Below are 18,748 nucleotides of genomic sequence, written 5' to 3'. Positions count from 1 at the left end.
GCTCTTGTATGCTCTGGAGGGTGTGTGGGGGAGAGCAAAGGCTAACAACATGGCTCTCAAGACAAGAGGTTAGGAAGAAGGGGGGGCAAATTTGGTTCGAGTGTAAGGCCAATTTGGATCTAAATCTCTATGGCGCGCGCACTCCCTCTCTCAGATTCTCTCTCTCTCTCTCTCTCTCTCACCCACACCCACAAAGACACGAGACTACGGTCGAGATAGCAGTATTCACCTTGGCCTAGGGAGGAACAAAGGGTATCCATGTCGAAAACCATGTGAGAAGCTTCTGAGTCCGAGGTGAACTCTCACTCACTTGTCCCTTGCATGGGTAAGCTTTGGCTATGGTGCTGCTGCAAGATTTGGTAGCTCATTTGACGAGGACGGCCTCCTCGGCTCCTCTTCAGCTAACTTGGGCTTGAGCGTCGCGATGCTAACTTGAGCTTCTTCTGGCCTCGCATGGCCGCCAAAGGCTCAGCTTTGGGAACGGACTGACAAAGCAAAGCTTCGTCTTAGCGTCCTTCCTCATGCCTTGTAAGCCGGTGACCCTCTGCTCTTCTCTTCTGTCTAGCCAGAAGAAGAAGCAGAGGGAAGCAGCCATCGCGGATGTAGTAGAGCCTGTGAAGAGAGGAAAGGAGAATGGCATTGTGTTGGGGAAAGGGGTTTCGCTCAAGAGGGCACCATCATCGACCTCGTCATCAACAGCAGCGACTGTGGCAGCAGAGAAGGGCAAGCCCTTTCGCAGATCTAGCTCGCAAGTGCATCGTGAGTTCCTGCGTGCAACTGCAGGAGTCAGTGATGGCAAGCTCATCTCCTTCTTTGACACCCTGCCCTCTTGTGAGGAAGCATATTCTCATTTCATTCAGTCATACCCTCGATTTGCAGAAACCCGGGCGCTAGACCATCTACGACTGCAGGAGTATACTCATCTTGAAGAAGAGGAGCTTGCCTGCCTTGATTACTGTGGCTTTGGCCTTTTCTCACAAGCTCAGCAAGATGACATTGCAGCAGAAGAGGAAGGATTTTCATCTACCTTTGTTCTTTCTGAGATCTCTGCTAACCTGTGGTCTCATGCCCTTTTTGGGTCTGCTCCTGAGGGTACCATGGAATGTGCTATTCGCGCACGCATCATGGAGTTCCTCAATGTGCCTAGCTCCGAGTACAGCATGGTTTTCACAGCTAGCCGGGGGGCTACATTCAAGCTGCTTGCCGATGCGTATCCATGGAGCACCAACTCGCGCCTTGTCACCATGTATGATTACGAGAGTGAATCTGTGGGCTGGATGGAGCAAAGAGCTGCTGATAGTGAAGCTAGGGTTTACAGAGCAAGGTTTCGATGGCCTTCTCTTAGGGTTTGCTCGACTGAGCTCAAGAAAGAGCTCATGGCAGGATCAAGCAAGAAGATGAAGGCCAAGTCCAAAAAGAAGCAGGGTGTGGATGGGTATCAGATCTCGAGCTCTTCATCGCGGCTCACTGTTGCATCATGGTTAGACAGAGTCTCGCTACAACAGCAGCATCCCATGAAGGAAAAAAAGAAGGGTTTGTTTGCCTTCCCTGTTCAGTCGCGCGTTTCTGGCGCAAAATACTCATACCAATGGATGTCTCTTGCGCAGCAAAATCATTGGCATGTTCTGCTTGATGCCTCTGCGCTGGGCCCTAAAGACATGGATTCATTGGGCCTTTCTCTCTTTCGCCCCGACTTCATTACAGCTTCATTTTACAAGCTATTTGGAGGTGACCCTTCTGGCTTTGGCTGTCTGCTAATAAAGAACTCAGTGGCTCAAAGCATTCAGGACTCATCAGGAGTACCTGTTTCTGGAATGGTGCGAATTGCCCCTTTGCCCTCTCAATGGACTTTTAGCTCCTCTTGTACATCAGAAGATAGTAGTGAACGGTACGATGAAGGTCGAATGATCAGCTCTTTCTCAGGACCCATGCCTGCAATCGATGAAGTTGATATCCAGACTCCGCTTGAACTAGAGGCTGATGACAATTACAGCTCTGCTTGTGAAGATCCTGAGTTTGCCTCTGTAGGGGGTTTCAGCCGCAGCCCTGTGTTTAGTGAAGATGGCCATGACGACCCTTTCTCAGCTGATGCAGGCCCGAGTCCGGTAGGCACGGGGAGCTGTGCCTCTGCTTCTGAGGAAGGTTTCAGCGGTCCTCTTCAGGAGGATCTCTCCCATATTACCATTCAAGAGAGTCACCGGTTGCCAGGTCGAAGAGATGGTTTTTCTTCAAAGAGTAGAATCAAAGGGTTATGCTCTGGGCTGCTTCACTTGCACTCCGGACGAGTGGGTAATAGTGGAGACAGTATTGGAGAGGATGTCTCTGTTTCGAGAGATGTAGAGAAAGTGAAGAAAACAACTTTGGTAAAGCATGTGGCATTCCAGAGTAAAGAGGTAGAGGAACAAGGGAAGCCTGTCCTGAATGGGGTTATTTTGTCAAAAGTGCAGTCCAATAGGCATGATTTTAGTGAATCAGGTGAGCACATCCCGGAGCGCTTGGTGCTTGTTCTCAAGAAGATAAGAGAGGAGCAGCTTAGTCTAGGAAATGGAGAATTGAGTCTGGGCTCTCATGTCAAGGAGCATGAAAGAAAAATCTTGGCAAGAAGAGCTAATGAAATCCTTCAACATAGAGAGGAGGAATCGCCTTTGGATATGGTGGGCCAAGGGGGCCTGGAGACTATTGAAGAGATTGAAATGGAGGGGGAGTGTCTGAAGTCATCCGAACTGAGTGACCTTGGAGCCATCCGTGGTAGTCCATTAGAAGCTAGCAAGTCGATTATGAGCATGCTAGATACGACAAATCAGGGGTCTGCTGTGCAGAAGGGAAGTGCCATTTGCAGGGAAACAGAGGGAGGTTTTAGGCTATTGGGCTGTAGAAATGCTGATCCGTTTTCTCTAGGTAGAATTTTCAATGCAGGCCCTGGCGATGATTCATTCGCTTCGAGATCGATTGGTTCAGGTGGCCGAGACTTTTCGTCCATGGAAAGAAGCATTGGGTCAAAAAGCGATGAAGATCAGGTTGAAGGAGATTTTGTTGAAGAACCTCAGCTCCTATGTAGGAGCTTGGATCATGCTGATATGATGGGTTTGAACAAAACCAGCGTCAGGCTACGATATCTTATCAATTGGCTAGTCAGCTCTCTTCTCTCTCTTCGTCATCCAGAGAATGATTCCACCCTTGTCAGAATTTATGGCCCTCAGGTTAGGTACGATCGAGGTGCTTCGATCGCCTTCAATATTCTTGATAGTCAAGGGAAGCTTCTACAGCCAGATCTGGTGAGAATGCTGGCAGATCAAGTTAATGTATCACTTGGCTTGGGATATCTTCGAAACATCTACTGTCGTGGTAATTTTCTGGAGGTCCCTCGTTCTGGCTCTTTAAATGTAAATGCAAATGGGGTATCAAGCAAAGTGGCGACTGTCCCTTCACGAGTTGAAGTAGTTACCGCTGCGCTTGGCCTACTGTCAGATTTTCGAGATGTATACAAGTTGTGGTCTTTTGTTGCAAAGTTTCTTGACCCGGGCTTTGTGAGCAGTGAAGTTGGATCTCTTCAGCCGTCAAATAGTGGGCATCGCGCATGAGGTCTTGGCTAAAGGCAGTCTAGCATTAAGCTGGGATGTGGATTTTGGGTGAAAAGCTCTGATGGCTAGCTACAAGTTTGCTTTGAAGAGCAGAGGGTTATTTTGAGGTCATCGGTAGGGAAGTGGGGGGTGACTTGGCCTGAGCTGTTACATGTACCACGTGTTTGCTAACAGCCTTGATTACCAAGTTTCCATCCTAAGCTCTGGCAAGAAAGCGCAAAGGTTTGGTTATGGTTCTTGGGCTTCTTTACTGATAGTCTGCGGACCCTGCAAAGCTCCGATCTGCAAATTTTTGCCGTCTTACACCCAGTAAGATGTTGAACAGAGTATGTATAATTTGCTTCCCTTTGTCTTAGGGTGTTGTGAACACCCCCTTGTTGTCACAAACCCAACTCACAGCAAGGAGCAGTAAACAGAGTGCATTTCACCCCGTCATCTGGATTGCTGTTCACGTTCCATTATCTCAATAGAGCGAGGGAGGGGTGAAATGCACTCTGTTTCTGCTCTTCCACATCACATCTCTTGCAGATAACTTACATCTTCAGTACTACTGAGGGCTCCCACGCTTGTATAGATTGGTGGGTTAGCATTTTGGAATGGTCTCAAACCTAGCAGTTCATTTCCAGACCTTTGCTGTAGGAAAGAGCTGCCATTTCTCGTTCTCTTTTGTACGAAAGAATGCTGACAAATATCTATTTATTGGTTATATTTCAGCTGTTGTTAGTCTATGGCATAAAACAGGGAGTAGCTTGTAGGTCTTCCTTGCGTTTCACTGGGTATCACACGTAAATTTGTGACGTAAGGTGCAGGTTCCTCTAGCTTTTGGCATGATCAATAGATGGGTGCATTGGATGAGCGATGGAGTACTTCTGCAAAACTGGAATTTGTTTTGGAGTACTTGTTGATTCGCTTGAAGTGACTGTCGATATGGCTATGGTTATGGTTATGGTTACGGTTTCGGTTTCCGAAGCAATGATCTTAAGACCCATATGAATGTACTCAAAACTCTTGAGTTGCTCCTAGCTTATGATAAAATCTATCATAGTCATGACAAGGGCTTTGGTTTTCAGATTGCTTTTGTGTAAAGGTTGTTGGTTAAAGTCTTCAGCTTGTAGGATTTGCAGCTGTGGATTTCTTGCTTGGTCTTGAGTTCAAAACTTGTGAGTGTGCCCCCTCTTTCCATTCTCACTTGACCTCTTTTTTGTGCGGGGATAATTTGAAATATTTCTCTCTTGTTTGTCTTTTTATACCTTTTCATCTTCTTTGTCTACTTTCACACGGTTGCAGAAGGGGAGGATGAGCCTCATTACATGCGGGCCACAAATAATCCCATAAGGTTGTCCAAGAGCACGTCATACGGCTTCTCAAGAGACCTAGAGTGAGGTGCCAGGGTTTGCATTCTTGAATGGCTGCCACCAGCCCCAGTCTTGCATGAGCTACTACCATCCACATGAATTAAGAGCTGAGTCGCACCATGGGCTAGCAGGGTAGTACTTACTAAATAATACCAAGTCCATGTTTTTCTCCTTAAATATCTAAGCTTTAATTTAGTCCCACTACCACTTGAAAATCGAAGGGTTTAAGCTATCTTTTAGGAAGGGAGACGTTCTCCTCTTTGGTAAGCCTCTCCTCTCCATTCAAATCCCTCCCATGTTTCCCTTAAAACTAGGTGTTACCTTTTTTTTCCATTTCAAATTTGGGTGTGACCATGTTGAATGAAATTTCCACCTTGTCCCCACTAGCATAGGTTGCGACCCGGCTCTAACCATTAGCCTTTTATTGGCAATGGGGCCATGCCAATTGAATCAACGATCCCGATTGAAACGGGGCACATTAGACGATCGAAGCAGTCAATTGTTAAGTGGGGAGAAAATTCAATGTTGGGTTGCCGTGCCTAAGGTTCTGAGGTATGCTGTTTAAGTATTAGAAGAGCATTTCTCAATCCAGAGTAAGGATGTTTCCACCGCAAAAGTAAGAAACAAAGAACAAGAGTGAAGGAAAGGTATATTTGTAAAGGTGTTGAGCTTTTCTTTTCATTTGTCTTAGCCAATTGTGGCTCATTTGAAAGAGTCAAACAGATGCCTTTCACGTTTGGTGATTACAAAAAAGAAGTTAAAGAGATTGTGATTAGCTTGTTGAAAATGTATGCCAGGGGGGTAATCGTTTTTCAAAGGATGATTGGACACTCTTTGTACACACACACACACATAAAATGGAAGAAAAGGGGGACTTGGCTACTCTACTTACTAGGTGGGAACGTAATATTTGGGGATCGGGATTACTTTAATACGAAAGTAATATCGGGTTTTTGTCTCTTGAGCTTTCATGCAAAAAAAAAAAAAGAGGGGGGCAACATTTGCATCACAAGAATGCGTATGGGCGACATGGTTAACATTAGTCATGTAAAAAAAAGGCCACTTTTGTGGCTTTTAGAGACTCTTATTGAAAAAATCTTCAACACTGCGTAAGTTATGAAAATAGAAAATGCTTTCAGGGAATAATGCCCAAATAGTACAAAGCTAAATAACAATATAGAGGCGTTTTTCCATGGCCATCTCCAACCACTAATTTTTGAAGATGGACAAATTTTTTATACTTTCCTTTGAAATTATTAAATAAGTAGGCTTAAACTTCTTTGGAAAATCCCTCAATATGTATGTGATAGATGTACCAAGTTTTTTTGACCCATTTTCATAAGCTTTTTATCTCCCCATTTTGTAGGGTTTGATGGACAAGGCGGTTAATGTGGCAGATCATCTTCCTTGGTGGAAACCCCTATGCTGGTATTGGCCCTAGATAGAATTTCTTTTGATTGGGTGGCTCCCATGTCAAGTGTACTCCCTCTTTCAAGGTGGCTCCCTATATTAGCCGATGTAGGGGGATGTAGGGGGTTTGGAATGTTCTTAAATACCATGGCTCGATGTGAACATGGTTTGCTTTGTAATTTTTTTTGGTTTTAATAGATTTCTCACTCACAATTTGTGAGTTTTGCCCCAAAAGAAAAAGCTTTTAATGTAAATTGTGTATTTGAAAACACACGCGTACACACACACACACACACACACACACACACACACACACACACACACACAGACACGGTAGCTTGTGCAAACCCACTTCTCCATCTGTAAATTCTTACAAATGGATGTGGGGAATGAGTCATGTAATGAAAAATTTGACGAAATTCTTTGTGGCGATTAATCTAAAAGCATTTTCAAGGTCAAGGACAATAATATGTAAATATTTTTAAGGACGTGCTTTCATATTTTCTATGAAATTCTTTTCACCATGGAATACCTACGTAGCTTACATCAAGGCATTTTTAAATTCATGTCGATGCATTAATAAAAACAATCCTCACCTGCCAACTAGTCAATGCAACAACTTTGATCTCAATATGTCAACAATGTCCATAATCAACATAAATAGAGATAATGTACACAAGTATCTCACACATATAATGATAGAGCACAAGGCCAGGTTAGTGAGTGCACGATCCTCAAAGATGCATACACCTTCCAAAGTTAGAATGGACTATATATGCCATAGAGTAGGAACACCCAAGTGGAGTGGATCGATAAAGTGATTGCGAACACCAATGAAGTTTGAATGCCCATGCAAGGTACATGTAGAGTTCATAGAGGAACATGATGATGTTCACATTGTCATCAATCCATTCCATTAAGGATATGTTCCAAGGTCAAGAATTTATCTATATGATTTGCCAATTCACCAACGTGTCATAGAATGCTGCTTAGATGACTTATTTGATGTTGGAAGATCTCACCATGTTGCGCAAACGTCATTGTCCAACGAAAAGATTCAAATGAAAAGGGCTTTTATACTAGAGCACACAATCTATAGATTCTTTATGATCCCAAGGGAGATCCAAATGACGTCGAATTGATCTCGCATTCACGGTACCTCTAAAAAATTAAATGTGAAAAAAATCCTCAAAAAGTGCAGCAAAATGTGAAAATTTATGGCATATGTGGATTGTTTGTATAGATAGTTAGTAATGATGATTAGGAAACAATGTACATGGAAGCCTTAGCCTTGAAAAAACAACATAAGTTAAGATATGTCTTGATAAATTCTTGCATGTAAGTGTTGTCCATCCAACCATATAATCCAAGTGCCATGTATCCAAAATATAAACCATTCATATGAATATTACAAGATGAATGGATGCTCAAGATAGCTATGCGTGTTTTTTTGAAAATAACTAATGGGTAGTTGATAGTTCCTTAAAAAAAAATGCATTTGGTCTACCTTTCTTTGTGGCTATACTTCCCAATCAACTTAGTAGTAGGGTATTCCAATATGGTTTATGTTGTGCACCTTAGATGTTGATGGCCTCCATGGTATTATAGCTTTAAACACCATATTAGAGAGTTTGAGACTTTAGAGCCATTTTGGGAATCAGTAATGTCTTAAAGATTTGACTATATGGACAAATCTCAAACTATTTTGTAAGGCCAAATCCTTCCACAAGGTAGTACTTGAAAATCTGTTTCGAGCCATGCTCTCAAAACTTTGGCTAATATTTGTCAATGTGGTCAAAACTAATTTGTGAAAGTGGAAAGTGGAAAATTCCTAAATTTACTAATATGATGTTTTTAGATCTAACACTTCATAAAGTGTTCTCTAGAATAATGTGGCATATCTTTCTTGGTGCTCTTGTTATTGGAAAATCATAACAAGAAATAGAATATTTACTCACATTTTTGGATGCATGAGGCAAATGGAAATCGATGCCAAATTATTGCTTGTTGCGATAGAAGAAGTGTTTGTAGGAAGATACCAACTATTGCTTTAAAGATATGCATCCTATTAGAATAGAGGTTGATACATCACAAATGGTTTCTATGGTGATAGTTGCATGTGGAGAAAATGATGGCCAAATTTGAAAGGCTTTTCAAATGTGGCAACGTGGACACTACAAATTAAGTAGATGTATTCTGGAAGTAAATAAAGTATACCCAATTGGAAGCATGTATCAATTGATCAATTTTAGAGTTATTGCATGCCCTTGTGGGAGATTCAAAGACAGGCATTTGCTTGGGTGGAACCTTGTTGAGATTATTCAAGCAAAAGCAAGAAATAGATATGGTTTTGCAAAATTTTCTTACTTATTACATGGAGACTATTCTAATATGAATGATATATGTCTTGGTGATAGCTGATGCAAAGCAATTTGGGCAAAGTGGATCATCTAAAAGGCACACACATTAGTTAGAAGAAGGGGAAAATCTTTTGAAAAGATTCCAAGAGGACCTAACAAGCTTGCAAGTTGTGGATGAGATGTTATTGCAATTTCAAATACAAAGATTTACTACTACATCTCTATAATACTATATGAACTTGCAAGGTAGATATTGTGATTGTCAAGATTGGGCTTTATAAAGTAAACACTTTTACGGAATTTGCCTAGTAGTCATGCGATACCTTCCCCATTTTTTCCATCGTGGACAATGCCCATGAGACGATGTGTGGAGACAATGCCCATGAGACGATTGTGGAGACTCAAACAACATTGATGATGGTGAAAAATTACAAGAGAAAGAGGTACTCACGTGCTTTAAAGGAGCAAGAACTCCTTTTTAACCATACAAGAACATGTACCCAAACTCGCTTAAGTCATGGTGAGTGTGAAAGAGCCAAAGAAGATTTCGTTCAACCCAAAGCTATGACCAGAGCTACTGACCAACATGTAAATCCACCTCATCAGATGGGTCGAATCAAGTGTGATTTGAAGGAAGAGCATGAGTGGGGTGCCCTCATGGTTGTATTAAAACATAAATTGTAGATCCCATCAATAGATTTTCCTGTCATACATGTCATGCATTATTGCCTTTAGCAAGAAATAATTTCTTTGATGGTGTTGAGAAGAGCATTGTGGGACAAGGTGCTCAGTTTGGGATGACTCTAATAACTTCTATTGTCAAATAGTGGCTTGTGACTATCTTGATTTTCAAAATGAAGAGTGCATATATACATATTGAGGCTTGAGAATGAATGTAACAAGGTTAGGGTTGTTAACTGTGATGAAAAACAATGTAGAAAATACTAAGACAACAGAACATATGCACACATAGAGACAAGACACAACAACTTCCTTCCTTTTCATTCATTCCCGTGGATCAAGAGTACAAGGTATTTTTTAAGAAAAACTAAACGACGTAACTTTTGAGATCACGTGAGACTCTCAAGACATCTACATGAAATTTAAGATCAAAACAGACTTTAGACCTTATAAGTAATGGCTAAGTATGCCCTTTACATAGGCATTGGTCGATGGCTTGAAATTTTCACAAAGTGTAACATTTAATGGCCTAATAGCTTATGTGTAGCGGAAATTAGCATGAACATAGTGGGCATTTCATTAGAATAGATTCCTAATGAGAATTACAAGAGTGCTTGGGTGGAGAGAGCAACAAAAAGCATAACACCTAGTTAGATAGCATCGACAATACTTTCAAAAGAGAGAGAAATTAAGCTATTGACAAGAGTTGAGGACCGGATTTGCATGGAGCCGGTCCCCCCTCCAAAAGGCTTTGTATTATGGTTTCTCCCATCAAGAGAGACATTGTACAATACAATTCTTTGTGTTCCTTCAAGACTAGCTAGTGCAATGAAGATGGAAGCTTCATACACCAAGCAAAACACTTAATCAAACACAACTTGAATTATCCCCGTTCTCAGACCCAAGACCTCACACACCTTCGAAGATGGTGAGAGCTAGCAGGGTATGAGAGTAGATTGAGAGGAAGAAGGAGTATGTTACGAGAAAGATGTACATCTCCTCACATAATCACTCATATTAGCATAGCTTAGCTTAGTAATTAGCTTGGTAGAGGAGATGAGCATGCATTGAAGCTTGGCTCTTGGTTGGATTTGCATCCACATGCCAAGAGAGTGTTGATGTAGGCTTCTATCTCACAAGCTTGGAGTAGGTGATGAGCTCTCCATTAAAGCTTGGGAGGAGATAGGGTATTCCTCCTTCACACATGGTCCAATGTGAGTGTGTGTGTGTCAATGCCAAGCAAAAATCAGCCCCCTCTCTCTCTTGGGCGAGCCCTAGCTGCTAACTTGGTCTGGCTTTTGCCTCATTGGACCTCCCCAAGTCAAGCCAATAGGTATTAAGCAGCATAAGTGATAGCCTTCTGACATGTGTCCCCCTTTCCCCTTTTGTGAGAGCTTTAGGTAATTAAATAATTAAACTAAACTCTCATTGGACCCCTTTGTCTCTTGGCCAATAGAAATCAAGCAAGCCATGGGGCTTCTGAATGCTCATTGGACCCTTTGGGAGACTGCCCAATAGTCTTCTAGGAGACTTAATTCTCATTGGTTTCTTTTATTAAATGTTTTTAAATTAATTAAACTACATTTACTCTAGCTTAATTCTCATTGAACCACTTCAAGGGTCTTGCAATAGGAATTGGGCACACCTTGTGGGCATCTGGCCTAAGGAGCTGACATGTGTCCCTCATTCCCTTTGTGTAAAGGGAGCCTGTGTGTGTGTGTGTGGCTTTCTCTCTCATCCCTTACCTTTGGGGCTTGCCCCCTCCCATGTAGGGATGTGCAAAGACTTTTAGGGCACACACAAAGCATCCAATTTTCCCTAGGGTTGACCTTTGGACACAACCTTTGAATTTTGGAACCTTAGCATTTCGGAAGTCTTAATGGGCTGAACCTTAGGGTCTTTTTAGCCCATTGTTGCATATGGCTCTTTTGCAGATGCCCCCCCCTTTGGATCCCTATTTTTCCTCCTTTGGATCCCTACTGTGGCCGGTCTGCTAGCTTAACCAATATTCTGCTTTTTCTCCCTTGGCACTTTCCCACATTAAATGATCAGTTTAATATAAGAAAATCATTTAGGAGAATTAGATATTGATTATTATGACACAAATTTTGACATGACCCCCACAATCCCTTGATCTGAGATCAAAGCACTGTTTTAGGTGGAGTGCATCCCTGCGGATTTGGATTGTAAGCACTCTGTCTTGCTAGAGCATTTGCTGCTACTACAGAATTGCTACCAATGGTTGGAGTACTCTCTCCAGACTATACAAACACCGACTCCATCTTCTTCTCCACATGTAAAATCTGACTGCCCAATTCCGGACTCTCCTTTATTGCTTTTTGAGTGGTTAAAACCACTATTTGCTCCACCAACATTGCCTGTTTTGCTTCTATACTCAAAACCCATTCTTTCAAAAGAATGTTATATGCATGCAATTACTTTTCCTCCAGCATCAGCTCTTTATCCTCAAACTTGACAAACAACTTTTCCACATCTTGATTTCTGCATCCAATCACTAAGTGTCTTCTTCACAACATTCCACAGCTCTTTCGACTTGTTCAACTTCATCGGTGGTAAGAACCACCCCTTGTATCTCTATAGTGTCCTCTAGCACTTTTGCCTTTGAGGCACTCAAGGCCTGTTCCCACCGATCACGTAGTAGCGTATTCTTCCCTTGAACTTTTTTGAACTCTCTTTGCAGCTCATTAACCTTCGTCAACACATCGGCCTCAATAACATCAATGCAAGCTTTAAATTCATCCAATGTTACCTGGAATTCCAGTAGCCGGTCATCCTTAGACACCCTTAGCTTCTTGATCTCCTTCTCCAACTCCGCCACATACTTATGCAATTCTCTGTATTGCTGATCCACCACCAACAGAGCATCCTTCGCGCCACTACTCTTTTTCTCTGTCTTTTTCCACCTCCAGGTCCACCTTCTTCTTCAAAATAAAATTTTGAATAGACTAGATACACTCCACTGCATCCTCCACATCTATAATGACCCACATAGAGGTGGACACTCCACCCACAACAACATTCAACTCCTACACCTGTGTTTTGGCAACCTCAGGTTGCTTCTTCTTCTTCTTCACAAGCTTGATCTTATTCCCGAACTTATTTCCCTTAGCATGCTCTACCTCTTGAACTCTAGACTCCGTTTTTGATGGAATATCCTCTTCCTCTGTGATTTGCACCTTGGGTGGCGGTGTCTTTGCCTAGCTCAGTCTCCCTTTTCTCTCCCCACCACACTCCACTTGAGCCTTTTGAACTTTCTCAATAGTACCTGAAACAAAGGCATATAAACCCATTGAGTAAGGTGTCAGCCGGCCCAAATGCCTATTCCTCTGATCATACACAGGTAGCCTCTAAAAAACCCAAGTAGCCCAATCCATTGGCACATTTTGCTCTGATGTAAACAGTGGCTAAAAGGCATCCTTGCTCATATATGTGTTCTTTGCCATCAAACACACTCTGTTGAGATACCACTTAAAATGTCTCCTACACAACAAATCCGAATGTTGCCCCATGTAGTAGTTCTATGACCCTGTGGGTGCCACAAAATCTGTCCGTATGACATGATCCATCACCTTCATCATTAGAGAATTTTCAACCAAAGGAAATCCAAACACATTGGACATGACCTCATGCATAATCTTTACTCCCTCCAATGTATCTCCCTCTCCTTGCCTCTCCAAGATTTCCATGGCTTGCTTGTAAACTCCCAAAGCTGATTTGATTTAACCACTCAGCTATGTTAGGCTTAGCCTTATCGATTTGAGACTCCACCAGGCTACCTTGCGTGTCATATCCCCCTTCATCCCCAATCCCAAGATTGTAATCTCCTGCCCTCTCAAAAACCCAATAGGTTGAATCCTTTGTTGGTGTGCCATCTTTACCTGAAACGGAGCAGGATCCAATGGAACATCCTTCAGCTTCCTGTATTTTGATTCCGGGAGGATATTTACCCTTGACGCACTATCCAAAATACATTTCCAAATCTCTTATTCTGATACTCTACTTGAAAAGTAGGTACCTAAAAATCAACATCCTCTGCTTCCAATCCATAAGACTAAATATTTGCCTTTTCTTGTTGAAGTATACCTATCTTCCTCATCATCCTCTCCTTAACATTAGAGCTGTGTCCAATAACTACCCAATTGTGATGTTTGGTGGGGCATTCATTAATTCTTGAAAGAACTCATCAACCCCTCGCTTATCTTCTACAAAAACCCCTTCATCCTTTTTATGAACTTTTTGTAGCTTCTCAGTAACCTCCTTCCGAACCTCCTTCTGATCTCCCCAATTCAATGAGCTTATACTTGGATCTTGTCATTGCCATAGCTTGCCCTTCAACACTTCTTGTAACACAAGTAGAACAATCACATGCTGCTGAGATCTGATCAGTGCCACACTTTTCCTTAGGGATGATCTTCGTAACTACCGAGTTTGCTTGTGGTGTGGGCGGAAATTCCTGGCCCACTAGAGGATTAAAATTGGGAGGTCCTCTTGGTGGTGGAACTTGATTTCCATAGTTCCTCTACCACGGTGGTAGACAAACTCTTCCTCTACCCCATTGATACGATGGTGGCATATTATCCCATCTTGGTGGATACTCACGCAAATTTCCTCTATGAGTTGGAGGTTCCCAATTCCTTATGTGATCCCTGTAGGTACCAATTCTGGTCCATTCTCTCATGTACTTCTGTATCTACTCGATTTGTTGAAGGGCCTCTTAGTTGAGATATCTACGACACATTTACCGTAAACTATGGATTATACCAGCAACTTGTTGTCCCGTGTCTTGGCTTATCACAAATCTCACAAAATAGTTTGTTATCCTTACCTTCTCAAGTCCCTAAATTCTTCAATTGCTGCACCAAGGAACTAAGCTCCACCACATCCTCCTCCTCCTTTTTTAACTTCTTGCGATCTTTTCTTGATTTTTTGTCCTGCTTCCTTTGCTTCCCTTTCTTCTTTTTCTTCCTTGATTTTTTGGAGTTATCTTCAGTCTTTCTCTAAATTTGATTCAAAATTTGATTCATCTTCCTCATCCTTTGAATTCAAATCCAAATTTGTATTTGAACCCCTATCCCTGTAAGTCTCAGCCTTTTTTCCACTCTGACTGCCAAATCAATCAACCCATCAAATCCTCCAGCCACATTATAACTTACCAATGCATTCTTTAATTCCTTCCTTAATCACCACGTGAAATATTCCACCACCATCTAATTAGTTGGTCTTTCATCCACCTCCAACCTGTTTAAAACTGTTTTGAATTTTTTGGGCATAATCCTCCATCTTCAACTACTTATGCTTTATCAATCTAATCTTCCTTAGCAATTCATTGGGAGTCTTCTCCCTCCACAAAAGTCCCAAAACTACCACTTTTAATGCATCAAAAGTTGCAAAAGTATTTGCTGGAAACCCATTGAGCCACTACATGGCCTTCCCTTCCAAGGTTTCTTGTAACTATTGCAACTTCTCTTGATCCCCATACAGAAGGTCGTATCTGTTGGCTGCCCATTTTGTTTGCAACTGGACTATATGACAATCATGGTCTTCATTCTTCTTGCCCTTGATCTCCCAACTTAACCTTAAGATTTGAGATTTGGTTTGGTGCCACAACCATCCTCCTTGGTATGGGTCGATTTCCTAAAGCTGTTGGATTAAACACCAACTACCTTCTTACTGCAATTGCCGCTTTGCTTGTAGTGCGCTCTTAATCCGCTCTGAGCAAACAAAAATCCACAGGATTGCTAGTAATAACTGTGATGAAAAAAAATGCAAAAAATACCCAGACAATGTCAATTACAATACTGAAAGAAAACAATGCAAACTTGTTAGTTACAATACTGAAAGAAAACAATGCAAACAATGTTAGTTACAATACTGAAAGTAAAGGTTACAGGTTATACCATCCTCAAACAAAATGCTACTTTGGTTGCATGAGGTGTTGTGCTTGTGGAAGATTCTGCTCAGCCTTTGTTATCATGTACGAGAGACAGTAATGTAAGCTCCCAAGACATTTATGACACTTTGCTGTCTCTTTTTAATGGTGGAAACTTGAATGTAAATTCCAATGAGGCACATATGCAGCCTATGGGGAATGTTACGGACCAGACTATTAATGATGCAAACATACATATTGTACTTGATATGGAAAGGGTTGAGAATAAGGAGGCTAGAGGCATGCCAACATGAATGGTGCATACTTTTTGTGATAGTAAATTGGATGCACCTATGCATAGTCGTACTTGTTTATGTTCTCACCATGCATCTAATGCATCACATTGTTATGTTTTGGTTGTTCTAGTTTATGTCATATGGAGGAATCTCTTTCTTTGATGGAGCATATAATTTAGAAAATTTGATGGCTACCATGCAATCAGAATATGATGCAATTTTAAAACATGATACATGAACTTTATGTAAATTGTCTCTAGAAAAAGGCTGTTGATACGAATTGGGTTTATAAGTTGAAACGTAAGCCAAATGATGAGATTGATCACTATAAGGTTAGACTTGTTACTTTGATTATCTAATACCAATTTCTGGAACGGTGCAAGAGGAGGCATGCCACTTGGCATCCATTGATTTGAGGAAGTTAATTTTGTTGCCCAAAGTGAGTCAAAGCTATACTTAGCTGGGGGGGGGGGGGGGAGAGAGAGTGCTACTTGGCCAGGAAGCGTTGTGTTGTTTTCCGCAAATGCGAAGTGAGAGCCTCTCCCCATACACGATCACCTACGCTCGCATCTTGCAGGCATGTACCTACGCGTGCATCTAAAGAGATGGCGAGCACCTGAAACGGCATGGAAAGAACCGCCACCCTTTGACTGGGAGAAACGAGATGAGGGACAGGAGTCGCCAAGAGGGGACTGATTTAGCAATGTCGAGATGGGGAGGGCTCGAGTTAGAAATCCGCCTCTCTGTCGAGGTGGCATCCATGCTGGTTGAGTCACCTGAGGTAAAACAGACCCACGCGGAGCACTTTCCTGTGTGGACCCCTCCCCCCCCCCCCCCCCCAACCACCAACAACGGCTTTGTTCCAGCGGCCCAGTGCTCTTTTTCTGCAGGCCAGAATCAACAGAACTGTAAAAATTGCACCTTCCAAGCCAACCGAGTACTCCTTGCTGCGCTCTCTCTCTCTCTCTCTCTCTCTCTCTCTCTCTCTCTCTCTCTCTCTCTCTCTATGGCCGCATGGGTTCTAGCCATTGAGAATGGATGCCGTGGAAAGAAACCCCGATGGGCTACAAGGGGATCATGTGCCTTTTCTGACATTGGAGGGGAAAGCTCACACGGAATGTGAACTCCGTGCGTTGATGAGACGGATTGTAGCCGGCACGGGAATCGCAATGATCCGATTGTGGTTACACCAAGTGAGAGTGACCTTGAAACTGTCTCATACCCGATCGCGATTGAACATGACGGTGCCTTTCGACCAAGAGGCAAAGAATCGGGGCTAAATGGTAGCCATGAACCGGATCACAACATTGAGGCGTCTTGGTTTCGAGGAGAATTCCAAGTGCGTATGAGCCGATTGTGGTTATGCCAATGGAGATCGAGCTTGATGATGCTCGACGAGCAAGAGACAAAGAACCGATGAGCAAGGGCGTCCATGAACCGGATCATCACATTGAGAGGGCGCGGCTCCGGGGAGAATTCCAAGTGAGTAGGGAGAATGATGAGGTGCACATTTCATCTCCTTCAAGTTAATGTGAGGAAGCTTTAGCTTTAATAAAATGTGGGGTTGTAGGCTTTAGCTTTAATCAAATGTAATTGTTTACCCTTTCAAATGGTGTAGAAAGAAAGGGCAACTTTGGCAGGCTGTGTGTTTGTTTGTGTGTGTGTGTGTGTGTGTGTGTGTGTGTGAGAGAGAGAGAGAGAGAGAGAGAGAGAGAGAGAGAGAGAGAGAGAGCAAACAATTACATGGAATTTTTCATGGCCGGCTAACATTACAGTGTTGTGTAATTATTATTAAGGTTTGTGTGTGTGTGTGTGTGTGTGTGAGAGAGAGAGAGAGAGAGAGAGAGAGAGAGAGAGAGAGCTAAAATATTGCATGGAATTTTACATGGCACGCTAACATTATGGTGTTGTGCAATTATTATTAAGTTTTTTTGTGTGTGTGTGTGTGTGTGTGAGAGAGAGAGAGAGAGAGAGAGAGAGAAGTTGAAACTATCTAGGGTGGGCTATAGGGTGGGCTACTTAATTAATTTAGTGTAATGGAACTTAACTTGCTTATGGAGTCATGCATGTGGAGCCTTAAAAAGTGTTCATGCATGACTCTGAATAACTCCTTCATGCATGCTCACACATTATGTGAAACACACATTCCTCCATACCTTCAATAAGTGAAGAAAGTATTTTATTGTGTTCAATAAGTGAAGAAAGTATTTTATTGTGTTCATGCAGTACAAGGAAATCTTGTACAAATCAAAAAATAGAAATGTTTTCTATTGCAAGCGCGATGAGTGCAAGGCTAAACCGGCTGGCCTTAAAGGCATTGCTGGGAGAGCAGGCATGCTATGTCACTTTGCTCGTGAACACAACACGGAAGTCTCGATTCCTTATATTTGCTATTTGGGAAAGTGGCCTCGAAGAGAGAGCAATTTGGATGTGCAACAAGCTCGGAGTGCTCTTCACATGTATGATTCAAGTATTTCTTTTGATTCTAAATGTGCTCAATTCTTTGTGGCGGGATACGTAGAGTGTGCAAAGTGGGAGAAGCTCGAGGGTCCAAGGCTTGAAGGTAAACCCTCTCTTTTAGAGTGTGATCATTGTCCTTAGAAGCTTCTCTTTTTTATTTCTCTTATATGTTATTGATGGTTCTTTTTGTGTGGTGTAATTAGTGGATTTGGTGGCTCCTCCTACCAAAGACGTATGTGTAGAGCATGATGTAGCCGAACCTCTTCCCATGAACAATGTGGGTTTTGTTATATGTTATTTCTCTTATATATTATTGATGGTTCCTTTTGTGTGGTGTAATTAGTGGATTTGGTAACTCCTCCTACCAAAGACGTATGTGTAGAGCATGACGTAGCCGAACCTCTTCCCATGAACAATGTGGGTAAGAGTGACAACGAGCACCATGATAAAGTGACACGTGCCGAGGTGAGGTGCAACCAAGAAGTGGGTGAAACTACGGGACACCACAAAACCAAGAGGCAACACAAAATGAACCAAAATGTCAACATTATGGTGCCTCAAAGGAGATATGCTAGACTCAAAGGGATACCTTCCAATGTAGCTTAAAGTGTCTCTTCTTTGTCCAAGAACTTTGTTTTTCTTCTTTAAAATTCAACAACATTGTAACTGCTATTTAATGTATGGTTTTCAAACCGATTTGCAAATTAGTTTTAGT

At 42.2% G+C, this 18,748-nt stretch overlaps 1 protein-coding gene across 1 annotated transcript; it reads left to right on the top strand.

Moving 5' to 3' along the window:
• The first annotated feature begins 14 nt into the window (after positions 1-14).
• Positions 15-4,299, top strand: LOC147451472 (uncharacterized). The gene has a single exon (XM_086520365.1). The coding sequence runs from the start codon at positions 522-524 to the stop codon at positions 3,579-3,581; it is 3,060 nt and encodes a 1,019-aa protein (XP_086376491.1). The 5' UTR covers positions 15-521; the 3' UTR covers positions 3,582-4,299.
• Positions 4,300-18,748: the final 14,449 nt, after the last annotated feature.

This window comes from Adiantum capillus-veneris, chromosome 9 (assembly GCF_014529385.1).
Source record: "Adiantum capillus-veneris isolate H3 chromosome 9, ASM1452938v2, whole genome shotgun sequence".
Taxonomy (NCBI): domain Eukaryota; kingdom Viridiplantae; phylum Streptophyta; class Polypodiopsida; order Polypodiales; family Pteridaceae; genus Adiantum; species Adiantum capillus-veneris.
The sequence above is the reverse complement of the archived record's forward strand: the minus strand, read 5'-3'. Positions and strand labels throughout refer to the sequence as shown.